This window comes from Orcinus orca, chromosome 15 (genome assembly GCF_937001465.1).
Source record: "Orcinus orca chromosome 15, mOrcOrc1.1, whole genome shotgun sequence".
Classification (NCBI taxonomy): domain Eukaryota; kingdom Metazoa; phylum Chordata; class Mammalia; order Artiodactyla; family Delphinidae; genus Orcinus; species Orcinus orca.
The window spans coordinates 50,023,381-50,036,063 of NC_064573.1; the positions used below are offsets into that span (position 1 = coordinate 50,023,381).

The 12,683-nt window shown below is 49.9% G+C and overlaps 2 protein-coding genes and 1 long non-coding RNA gene across 3 annotated transcripts in view; 2 read left to right on the forward strand and 1 right to left on the reverse strand.

Annotated features, from left to right (window-relative positions):
* Positions 1-12,683, forward strand: part of LOC125961273 (uncharacterized) — a 217,981-nt gene that overhangs the window by 197,085 nt on the left and 8,213 nt on the right. The window lies entirely within an intron of this gene.
* TMEM241 (transmembrane protein 241) overlaps positions 1-12,683 on the forward strand; it is a 219,716-nt gene that overhangs the window by 142,599 nt on the left and 64,434 nt on the right. The gene's annotated exons all lie outside the window — the stretch shown is intronic.
* Positions 1-12,683, reverse strand: part of CABLES1 (Cdk5 and Abl enzyme substrate 1) — a 106,186-nt gene that overhangs the window by 14,863 nt on the left and 78,640 nt on the right. The window contains exons 5-7 of the mRNA XM_033435338.2: positions 8,411-8,507; positions 6,534-6,690; positions 5,323-5,426 (exon numbers count right to left, since the gene is read on the reverse strand). Of these exons, the coding sequence (XP_033291229.1) occupies positions 5,323-5,426; positions 6,534-6,690; positions 8,411-8,507 (358 nt within the window). The remainder of the gene's footprint in view (positions 1-5,322; positions 5,427-6,533; positions 6,691-8,410; positions 8,508-12,683) is intronic.

Sequence of the window (12,683 nt, forward strand, 5' to 3'; positions counted from 1 at the left end):
AAGGCCAAAACCACGGGGCCAGCTGCAATTTGATTTCCACATCTGCACCAGGATTTCTTTTTTTTTTCGTTCAAACCTCTCCTTTGCCCTTTCACAATGGCTAATACTGGGAGTGACTTGCTTGGATCAAAGTTAAAAAATACAACTGTAACTACAAATGCAACATCAGTTTCAAAGGGTTCCACTTAAACTCTGTAAATAACAGCCTTCTTTCTGAGACTCAGGGGAATGTTCAGCTCTGGAACCCTCCCACTATAAGGCACATCCCAGCAGCGGCAATGACTGGCCTTTTTATCTTCTACTGAGAACAAACATGAACAAAAATATACCTTCAACTACATCCTGGCTGGTAAACATCACCTCCACTGACTCAGAAAGCCCACTCCTAGGTATTTATCCAAGAGAAATGAAAATGTATATCCACAAAAAGACTTGTATGGGAATGTTCATAGCAGCAATATTCATAATATCCCTAAGTTGGAAACAGCGCAAATGTCCATCAATAGGAGAACGGGTAAATAAATCATGGTATAACCATACAATGGAATCCTACTCAGCAATTAAAAAAAACCCAGAAAACTACTGACACATGCAACATGAGTGAATCTTACAGATATTAAGTTGTGTGAATGAAGATGGATTAAAAAAAACACAGTACACAATTCCGTTCATATGAACTTCCAGTAGAGGCAAAACCAATCTTTGGTGACAAAAGTCAGAAACAGTAGTTGCCTTTGCTGGGAGGGGGTATGAAGCGGAACACGATTGAAAGGAGGGAACTTTCTAAGGGGATAGAAGTGTCCTACATTTTGGTCCAAGTGGAGGATACAAAATTCATGGAACTATACACTTAAAATTGGTACATTTGATTAGCTATGTTATACCTTAATATGAAAAGAGAAAAAAATGGCAGGACTTCCCTGGTGGTCCAGTGGTTAAGACTTCGCCTTCCAATGCAGGGGGTGCGGGTTCGATCCCTGGTTGGGGAGCTAAGACCTCACATGCCTCCCGGCCATAAAACCAAAATATAAAGCAGAAGCAGTATTGTAACAAATTCAATAAAGACTTAAAAAAAAAAATTGGTCCACATCTAAAAAATCTTTAAAAAAAAAAAGGCTGCTGCAGGATTTGATGGGGTAGAAGGACTACAGCTCATCACTGTAAAGCTTGCTTGATTCTGTAGAGCCCACACCAACACCTCAGACCCTGAAATTCCACAGGTATAGGATACCCCAAAACCCAGGACAACAGTCCCTCATTCTCAGATCTGGGCCTCTGCTTGGCTGGCCGAACTTAAACTGCCCTGGGGGCCTCGCGGGGACAGGCACATGGCAGCAGGACCCCAGAGGCCTTGGAGGTTGATATTTAGGGAGGTGTGTGGTGCTGCTCAGACAGTCAGCCTGTGAGGGACTTGCTGGTTCCCTTCCCCAACTTCCACAGCAGGGAGCCGGGGAGGGGGAGGAAGGAGCGGGGCTGCACAGGCTTCTCACAGGGCTGAGTCCGCCTGCAGGGGGAGCCCTGCCAACCATGAGGGTTCACCCCGCAGCAGGAACGCTCCAAGCTGTGTCACTGTGTCAGCTCTTCCTACCCACCTACCGGCCAAGATGTGCCCCAGACCCTCAAAGAGGGCCTTTAACAACCTGGATTAGATGACCCTGTAGCTCCCTCTGTCCACCTTAGCCGGCGCCTACTGACAAGGGCAGCTCCCTGAGCACGGGGTCAAGTTAGCACAGAAAATTTGTCAGGATCGTCATTCTATTGACTTCCGTGTGTGTGTGTGTGTGTGTGTGTGTGTGTGTGTGTGTTTGTGTGTGTGTGTGTGTGTGTGTGTGTGTGTGTAAAGGGCAGTGACTGTTACTGTTAAAAATATCCATTTTACACAAGATCAACCTCTTGCACACTTCAGGCTCTTGCACATGGGGCCATCCCCCCAAGGCCTGGCAGGCCTCTCTCCCCTCAGCGTTCACTTTTGCATGTCTTCAGGGGAGCCTTCCTTGAGGCCCACCTCCAACCCCTAACCCTCCCTGTCATTCTTCATCACTTTTCTAAGATGATTCCTTCCTTACCCTCCTCACTACAGTGACTTGTGTACTGTTTGCTGTCTGACTTCTCCACTCTAAGGTCGAGAATAGGGTCGGTGGCTGGTTTGTCCTCCACTGTGTAAGGAAGCACCTCACCTGGCACATAGTAGGACCTCAGTCAATACTGGTTAGATGGACAAATTCTATACCTAGTACCCAACACACAAAATAAAGCAAGCAAACCAAAGCCAAACCCCCTACTCTTGCTCTTGCAAGTTCAGTGCCAAAATGCATGTGAAACAGCCCCGGAAGCCACGTCTGCTTCTAGAGAGGAAGTCTCCTGGAAGCCAGTCTGAGGCAGTTTGTAACCATGACATGCACGTCAGGGCTGAAAAGTGGACGGCCCACATTTTATCAAAGTACCAATATCTGTGGCCAGAGCAGAAGGAGATGTAGGTCTTATGAAGCTGACCTACAGGCAAATGCAGTTCACGAGCAATTTCATTCTCCAAAAAATGGACGGTTACAGGAAGCACAGGCTACAGATTCAATGTAGTGAACTGAAAAATGACCCACTTGGGACCATAAAACGAGGAGGGTAGGACACACACACTGACCTGGCAGGTCATCTAGCGCACTGTCTGGTGGAGCTGGAGAATGATCCGTCTGCACAGGTGTGCACATGTAGACTACAGCCCAGAACCTCGAAGCTCACAATTAAATCATTTAAAGAAAAAAAAAAAAAAATCAGAGCCACACCAGCCAGACACCAGGCCTATAAAAGGAGAGGTCGATGTGATCACCAGACGTAACATGACTACAGAAGAGCTCCCCTCCAAACCCCAACGCCAATCAAAAACAGTGCACCTTCTTATTCTCTTGGTTACCTAGAAATCTGTTAAACTGTTGGCCCAGAGAATCATCTTAACGTTTTACCCTGAGGGGGGTTCTGCCACTGGCTGCTGAGGGACGTGGATTCAGAGGCACAGTAGGAAGAGTGTTAAGCCCAGGGTTCTAGCCTCAGCCCCTCACTTCCTGTCTGTCAACTCTGACAGCCTCACTCAGACTCCCCGAGCCACAGTTTCCTGCCCAAATTACTTAATAAAGTGAACCTTAATAAATAAAGCAGTGAACAACATGAAGAACCCTTACTGTTACACAAGTCACGAACTTTCAGTTGCTCCCTCCATGACATCAGGGTAAGGATTCTGGTCATTTATCGGACACTTATTATGGGCCAGCTGATACGGACAAGCCCTCGTTTTTAGAAAGAAGTAAATAATCTAACAGGTCACAGGCAGAAAAAAAATAACTCTATATGGCTCTGGTTTTGCTTTCTGTGTTAGGAGTTGGAGAATAAGGACAGGAGAGAGAGGAGACAGGGCAATTTTAAACAAAATGCCTTTGGCGATTCATTCTGATTCAATGTGGCATTTTATTTTATTTTATGTTTTAAAATATTTATTTACTTATTTATTATTATTATTTTAAAATGATATTTAATTTATTTATCTTATTTATTTATTTTTGGCTGCGTTGGGTCTCCGTGGCTGCGTGCGGGCTTTCTCTAGCTGCGGCGAGCGGGGTCTACTCTTCGTTGCGGTGCACGGGCTTCTCATTGCAGTGGCTTCTCTCGTTGCGGAGCATGGACTCTAGGCGCGTGGGCTTCAGTAGTTGTGGCTCGCGGGCTCTAGAACGCAGGCTCAGTAGTTGTGGTGCACGGGCTTAGCTGCTCCGCCGCATGTGGGATCTTCCCGGACAAGGGCTCGAACCCGTGTCCCCTGCATTGGCAGGCGGACTCTTAACCACTGCGCCACCAGGAAAGCCCCTAAAATATTTATTTATTTATTTTAATTTTGGTCGCGTCGGGTCTTAGTTGTGGCATGCAGGATCTTTCGTTCCGGCGCGCAGGCTTCTCTCTAATTGTGGTGCACGGGCTCCAGAGCGCGTGGGCTCTATAGTTGCGGTACACAGGCTCATTAGCTGCTGGAGCGTGGGCTCAGGTGCCCCGCGGCATGTGGGATCTTCGTTCCCAGACCAGGGATCGAACCCGCGTCCCCTGCATTGGAAGGCGGATTCTGAACCACTGGACCACCAGGGAAGTCCCTCAGTGTGGCATTTTAGAATGATCTCTGAGCTATCTGCCCAATTACAAGAGGATATACATTGAAAGTGAGCAGTGAGGGCCTGAGTTCTGCCTGGTGTTTCTCTGACGTCAGCTACTTGCCAGATGCTCCGTGAGAAGAGAAGCTGGGGAGTTGGGGTGGGGGGGGCGTCTCACCGCCGAGAATGCTAAGCTTAGAGTTAGTGCATGGGGTGGGGTCCCACTCTGGTCTTTGCAGACACAGGAGCCTGGAACAGAAAAAGGACTCCCTGCTCACTCCTGGGGCCAGGGCTTCTGACATCAGCCAGCAGGGGAGGAGCAAGGGAACCAGAGTAGGACGTTTTCAGCTGCGCTCGCCCCTCCGGGCCCAGCAGGGGGGCGGTGGGGACATCCTGGGTCGGTGCTCTCTACCTGATGGTGTGCGTGGCAGGCCTGGCGCGGTGGGTTTCTCTAAAAGCCCGGCTCCCACAACCCCATAGCAGCCCAGGCTCTGCCCACATCCAAGTCAGGACAAGTCTGCCCAGTGAAAGTACACAGGACCCTGTCAGACCCCACTGGTATCTGGAGAAACAGCGGCCAGAGTGGTGGGAAACGGTGGTCTGCCAAAAGTAGAAACCAAATTACACAAAGGGAAAAAGAGGAAAAGCCCGTGAAATAAAAACAGCAAGGAAAGGTTTTGCATTTAACACCCACACTGTCCTACTTTCACTTTCCCAGGAGATGATCCTGTCATCCAGAACCCAGTGCCAAATGTTTGCTCAGAGTGTGTGCAGAGGCCTACGGTCACCGAGGAACTCCAAACAGCTGAACTTGAACTCAGCGCTGCCAGCGATGGGCATGATTGGTGATGCCCTACCTAGTGGGGTCCATGGACACACATACCCTCAGAGGTGAAGCTGCAACCTGAGCTGGCAGCTCTCACAGCTGCCGGCAATCCAGCCTCCTCAAGCCCTCTGAAGTGCTGTACCTGGGCCAGGTGGCTGGAAGAACCCTGAATGTGATGCTGGCCCTTCCCTGAGTGACCCACACGCGGCGGCGGGTGGGGGAGGTCCTCGAGAAGAACCAGGCAGAGCGGTGTTTGAACAAGCCCCCAACCCCAGGAAGAGCCACTGGCCATTAGGATGAGCACGGCACCTCCAAGTTCTCCGAGGAGGCTGAGGGGGTCAGCTCCCCTGCCACCCCGCCACCGCCACTCACCATGTACGAAGGAAAGATCAGAACTCGTTTGTGCTTGCCGCAAGGCCACTGGGGGTCGTCCAGGAGATTCGGGTCATAGTCCATAAACTCTCCCAGATCGCTACCTGAGGATCACACGCAAAATGATGACTGAGGCCCGGGACGTCCTGAAGCAGACGTAGCCAGGTGAACGCCTGGTACAAAGTTACACTGAAGAAAGGGTGGCTTCAGGTCACTGAGCTCAGAGTCACACTGCTCGCTCTGACCGTCAGTAGGCGTCTCTGCACGCCGGTGAAGTGTATGCCCCGGCAGAGGGGTTCACCAAACACTTCACACTCTCTGCCGTTTTTTCCATTTAAAACAATTATGATTTAATCTCCCTGACCTGGGAGAGCACAGAACCTCACGAGCATGAAAGATGCCGTGAACACTCACAGATTTTAAAACGCGGCACGGAAAAGGCTCATTTTCTAAACCTGCAGATCAAATGAGCCTCAAGTTATTGCACGTGAGAAGCACGTTTGGTGTGCATGGTTCCAGGCAGGCTATGCGGTCTGACTGAACGCAAAACAGAGCAGCTACCGGTGCAAACAGCCGTCAGGGACCAGGGGTGGCACGTCAGCACGGTGCTTCTGAACTCAGCACCTGGACAGGCCTAAGGAGCTCCGTGTTCACCTGGAATTTCTCTGACAGTGGAAATAATCCCGCCTCATAAAGCGTTTTTCTGCCTGTGCGGATTCTCACAAAGGCTTGTACAGGCCAAGCTGGAAGCATGCAAGTCTTCTGCCAGCGGCCGAGTAAGCTCACCCGCTGTGAGAATCACAGAGGAAGTTCTCACGCCTGATGGTACGTGTATGGCCCAATTATTTGAAGAAAGGCCAAACCTGAGGACTAGGAGAATGTAGGCAAGAACCGGGTACTTGGAGAGATGAGCAGCAGAGTGGTGGAGAGAAGCTGGGGAGTCTAGCCATCTCTGCAAGGCGGCCTGGGCATGTCTCCTCGTGGGAGCTCAGGGGCTGGCGACTGAGGCCTCTCGTTAAAGAGCTCGCCCCTCGGCAGGGTTGTGAGCCTGTCTGGCCCGAAATCGGCTTGCCCAAAAGTCCCGTCCCCTGCAGGATGAGCTCACGCTCCAGGGCACCTGTCTTCCAATGTGCACAGGGAGACCCGAGCCACACTGTCCACCAAGGCACCTCCTGCTGCAAGCTACCCAGACCAGCCAGGCCCCAGCTTACCTGCGTCGAGGCTCCCCTGGGTGCTGCTCGCCCGGCCGATGGAGAGGCTGCGGTGGCTCAGGGTACGGAGCTGGGAGAAGGCGGACATGGAGTCTAAGGTGTTTCTCCGCGCTCCAAAGGCGTTCGTGGGTAACAGAAACTGGGTATAAGAAACAGTCTAAAAGGTGAAGACAAAAACGGGCCAGTGATTAACCCCGGGCAGTGTTAGGTTTGCGTTCTGACCAAGCTGCGTTGCCACGCCAAGTTCACGTCCATATTCTCATCGCTGCAATTCTAAAATCCAAGGTCCGAAAAATGAAATTTGTTTGGCACTCGTTTGTGCCAAAACCTAAACTGGACTGACTAGAGGCCATCTGTAGTTTTAATTTATCCCACTTGGCGTGAATATTCATGTTATGGGGCAGAGATATTAGTGTGTCTGATAACAAGGTACTATCGCAGAAGCTGCTAGGATGTTGTCTAACACAAGAGGCATACATCGTGGTACTTTTTCTAATCCACCAAGTGCAGAATTCTAGAATATCGAGTCCCAAGAGTCTCGGATAAGGGGCTGTGCCCTCCCATGGTCCTCTGGCAGATGCTGTGTCTATGATGCTCATCTCACTTCATCCTCCCTCCTTCCTCTGTGAACACTCAACCTTCAGGAATGAGTGTTTTTCTTTTCAGCCACTTGGAGAAACACGGCTCATACACCCTGACACGTGAGCTCAAGGCCAATGTCATTTGGGCACGGGGGTGACCAGCTGTTCTGCGGGAGGGGTGACGGGTAGGTCGTTTACTGCCCCAGCAGCTTTACCTACAAGCAAGCTACACTGGACGACTTCCCCAAAGACACACTTGCGTCGTCTCCATTAACAGGCTTTGGGAGTGTTTACAAAGACTGCCTGCATCCGGCACAAAAAGGTCAAGTTCATATTTCAACCTTCCATCCTTAGACTTCAACTTAGCAGCTCAGTGAATTGTGGATGAAAGTGGGATGTGACAGCCCCCTGCTCGGTGGTCACTCTCTCAGGCCGAGGGACTCCTAGCCTCTCAGGACCATGGGGAGCAAAAAACACTGTCTAGTAGTGGGATTGCTGCCTGCCGTCACCACCGTCAATGCATGTTCAAACCACCCGCCACTCCATCCTGGAACATGCACCTGTGTGCGCGCATGCATGTGTGTGTGTGTGTGTGTGTGTGTGTGAGATCAAGTAGTCTCCCCTTACCCACAATTTCAGTTACTCATGGTCCAAAAATATTAAATGGAAAATTCCAGAAACAGACAATTCATGAGCTTTACATTGTGCGCCATTCAGAGTAGCATGATGAAATCTAGCACCGACCTGCCCGGGATGCGAATCATCCCTCTGTCCAGCTGATCCCATCCCTTAGTCACTGAGTAGCCATCTCGGTTATCAGATTGACTATCATGGTACCACAGGGCTTGTGTTCAAGTGACCCTTATTTCACCTAACAGTGGCCCCAAAGCACAAAAGTAGTGATGCTGGCAATTCGGATATTCTCTTACTGTGCCTAATTTATAAATTAAACTTTCTTATTGGTATGCATGTATAGGGGAAAATATGGTATACGTAGGGTTCTGTACCACCCAAGGTTTTAGGCATCCACGGGGGGTCTTGGAACATATCCCCTGAGGATAAGAGCGGGTGACTGAACTGGTCAGGACCAGCATTAGTGGCGAAATAGCTGTGCTGCTATTTAACCCACGTGCACACCCGGGATCGGGGACAGGCTGGCGTCACGCACCCAGAAACGTGTCCCACATCGGGTTAACCAGCACGAGCGCAGCTCGTGGTCCATCACACAGCCTCTGCTTCCTGACCCTTGTGGTGTCTGTCGAACAAGCTGGTGGCCTGGAAGCCAGGCAGCCTTACCTTCCCGTCAGCGCCCAGCTCCACGCCTTCCAGGCCAATGATCTCTTTCAGGCTCACTGCTCCTGCTGACTGTCTCCCTCCGTCCAATTTCAAATCCCTGGAGGGGGGGACAAGCCGAGGATAAAAATGGTTCTGTTTGCACCCAAAGGAGCCACGGAGATGTCTCCTGACGGGACACTACAGTCACACTCGCAAAAATGACAGAGAGCCCTGCTGGATGAGACGCCCTCTTTGTCCCTCCTTCTCAGCGACACTCTGTGGGTAGGTAGTTCTACCCACTTTGAAATAAACGAAATCCGATCGAACAGAGAGCCTGAAGATGAGAGTCAGGCTCAGAAGCCAGTGGATTACTGATGTCCCTTCCCGCTCAGCAAGGCCATTGGCTCTTAGCTGGTCGGCTAACCGGAAGCCAGGGGGAGACCAGCTCTCCCTGCCACCCACCATTAGATGGGAGAAAGAAATTCTTACCCTAAAGAGTTCTCAGCTTTACTACTAGTAACGAAGGAATTAAGGCCACAATAGCCACCCCAGCTTCCTTGCCAGGCCACTTAGACAATGACTATCTTTCTATAAAAGAATAATCTCCGGTGTTAACAGCAAGCATTTCTAGAGCACTTCACAATTTACAAAGACTTTCACACATCCTCCACTTCATTCTTTAAAATCATCCTATCAGACAGGCATTGCAATTATTTTCCTATTTTACAGATGAGAAAAGAGAACCCAGAGCAGGTATACAGCTCACCAAGGTCACCCTAACAGCGGGCTGTAGAGACCGGTTTTGCATCTAACGCTGTATCTTGCGCAGCACGTGGCCTCGGGCTGGCTGTGCCTCTGCTCAGGGGTAACTGCTCACATTTTCATGGACAATCCCCCCGCTTACAGTAGTTCTCAGACTTTCGCTGCATGTTAGAATCACCTGGGAACTTTGACAAACTACAGGCTCAGAGATACTGCGGGTTCAGTTCCAGATCACCCCTGTAATGCAAATATTGCAATAAAGCGAGTCACATGAATTGTTTGGTCTCCCAGTGCTTATAAAAGTTATGTTTACAGTATGCTGTAGTCCATTAAGTGTGAAATAGCATTATGTCTAAAAAAACAATGTACATACCTTAATTAAAAAATATTGCTAAAAAATGCTCACCATCATCTGACAATGCAAGGTTGCCACAAACCTTCAATTTGTGAAAAAAAAACCCCACAAAAACGCAGTATCTGTGAAGCACAACAAAACGAGGTACGCCTGTCCTGTGTCTGGCTCCCATCCCCAGACATTCATTCTGATTCAGTTGGACGTGGGTGGCAGGAGTTTTAAACGCTCCCCAGGTGATTCCAAATTGCAGCTACGTTTGGAAGCTCTCTCTTCAGCTTGGCTCTACCACACGGTGCCTATCAGTCAAAGCCGCCCCAGGCTGGCAGCATCTTGCCGTGTGGGCTGGAGGGAGGCACCCCATTCAGGGGTGTCTCCTACAACCTAAGCAAGAATGAACAAAATGTAAAGGCAAGACTCTCCAGGCCAAAGGTGAAGGAATCGTGGAAAGAGAGAAAGGGAGCCGGGTGAGAGGCGGGGAAGAGACGAGAGGCCGCCCCCTCCCACCTTCTAAGGAGGAAAGTATTCTCTCACTTTGTTGAGCAGTCATCCTTGTCTATGGGCGTCCCATGCGTGAACTGACTCCCTAATCCTATCTGATTAGTTTCCGTAAGAAACACCCAAGACCTGCATCTAATAAGTACAATATTTTCTAAGGTAGTCTCCTTGGGAGGCCAAGGTCGTGTCAAGCTCAGGATTTCTCTGGAACCCCTTTTGGAATGAACACTAACGTCATGGAGAAAACAACAATGACAACAAAAAACAACCAACCCATTCCAGTCTTCAAACTTTACATGTATCTATACAGTGCGTGTGTATGTATGTGTGTTTGGGTGTGTATATATAATTTTTAAATTTTATTTATTTATTTATTTATTTTTTGCGGTACGCAGGCCTCTCACTGCTGTGGCCTCTCCCGCTGCGGAGCACAGGCTCCGGACGCGCAGGCTCAGCGGCCATGGCTCACGGGCCCAGCCGCTCCGCGGCATGTGGGATCTTCCCGGACCGGGGCACGAACCCGTGTCCCCTGCATCGGCAGGAGGACTCTCAACCACTGCGCCACCAGGGAAGCCCTATAATATTTTTTAAAACCTTGAACACTTACTCGTTGAATCAGTGTCTCCCTACCTCAACTGACCAGATTTCACTGTAAATGACTTCAGGTATTCCAAACATCAAACTCACTCCTTAAGGACAGTACCGAACAGGACAGTAACCCACAGAATTGCAAATACTTCGTTAGAAGGTGCAAATCACCCCCTCGAGAGCCCCTAAGATGTTCTGAGCAACAGAAGCGCTCTCAGGATGTGTCTGAGTTCTCCCGCAGGGGCCTCCTCTGCTGGGGCCACACCCACCAAGGGCTCTGAGGTCCAGGCTGATGTGAGTCATATCACTTTATGAACATGCCATGCCAACAGAGAGACCTGTTTTCCAGTTATTGGCCTCAAATCCAAAACTGGAAGGACCAGGTGGGCTGGAGCAGAGCAGGGCTCAGCAAGGCCACCAGAACCTCAGGACCTCAGGTACCCAGAGACCACGTGCCCAGCTGCCTCACCTCCTACATGAGCCATCGGGGCAGCTCTTAAAAGACTTCCTCAAGCAATTAAGGATGGAGACGATGACTGCACCAGGGCAGCTAAAAAGGGAAATGCCTTCAGAGCAAGAACCCGACAAGACATGGAGGCAAAAATAACAGTGTTGGGAAAGGATGGAGAGGCCCAATGGCGGAAGACCAGGGGCTGAGCTGGTACAAAGAAGCAGAGCCTGGCCTTTGGTTAAAGGACCCACGGCGTGCTTCTGCGGACTTACTGCTTTTCCAAAGCCTAACCCAGCAAGCACGTGCCTCAAATTCCCAGCTCCCAAAGAACTGTCTCCTTGTTTCTACTTCACCCAGATGGAGAATGTTATTTAGGACTGAAACTAATACAAAAGCAGGGAACATCTTTATGGGATGAGAAGACCAAAATAAATAAAGAGTATTAAAATAGGCCCCTATTAAGAGTGCTCCTGTTGAAAAAGAATAGATACATGTATGTGTATAACTGAATCACCCTGCTGTACACCTGAAACTAATACAATATTGTTAGACAACTATGCTCCAATACAAAATACAAATTAGAAAACAAGAGCGCTCCTGGATGGAGAGCTGGCTACAGGCAGGTACAGAGTCTCAATCCATGTCTGTATCCTGTCTACTTGGTGTCTGATGCGTGAAGATGCTTAAAGAAGTGCTTTACTGAATGGAGCTAGTCTGACTCTTTGCTGGTTCATAAAGACAGCACAGAAGGTGGTGGTTTTCCATCGTGCCCCTTTGCATCTGTCTCAGTTTGCTCCCAGGCTCACTGCTTCCCTGGGGCAGCTTTGCCTTCGCCTTTGCCAGCCGGCCCCTCGATACTGGACGCACACATCCCAGTTCACAGAACCAAACCAGCCACCTTCACTCCACACTCTTCTGTTTCACTCCTCCCCCGTGGGAAATGGAGCCATAAGAAAAGTTATACTTCTTGTGCACACATGAAATGCAAGACTCCTCTCCGTGAGACAGACCCCAAGTCCCATTTAAAGGAACAGGGATTCTTAGACTGTCCAAGCAGCTCCTGGACACTTTGGACCACAAGGAAGAGAAAGCATGACAGGCAAAACACCACTACCCGCGACTGCGGGCACTCATCTTTCGAGAATTACTGTGCCCTTCTGCTTCTTGCAGCCACCCTTCCCGCTGGTGCTTCGCTTGTATCTTTCTACTTTCTAAATAACTACAGCATGCCGAGAAAGAAGAGAAGCCAGGAGAATAGTGCATCCACCCGCACCGGCTACTGAGAAAACACACACTGCTTATTATAGCCCAACAGCAACTCCCACAGTGAGGGAATCTCCTCCATCTGAGCTGTCCTGCAGGGCATCCACGAGCCCCATGTGGCAACGGAGCCCTTGCAGTGTGACCAGTTGACTGAGAAACTGAACTGTTAATTTTGGGTAATTTTAGTTAAAATTTAAACAGCCACATGTGGCTACTGGACTGGACTAATAAGTCAGCCTTTTTGCAGTGGCCTGGCCACTTTCTTCCCATTGCCTCTGGGGATGTCTCCATCCCAGGCCCCAGCTCACAGAAGAGACCCAGAGTGGGCAGGGGGACAGAAGCAGGACCCTGTGGATGGAGCCAGAGCACACCAATGAACA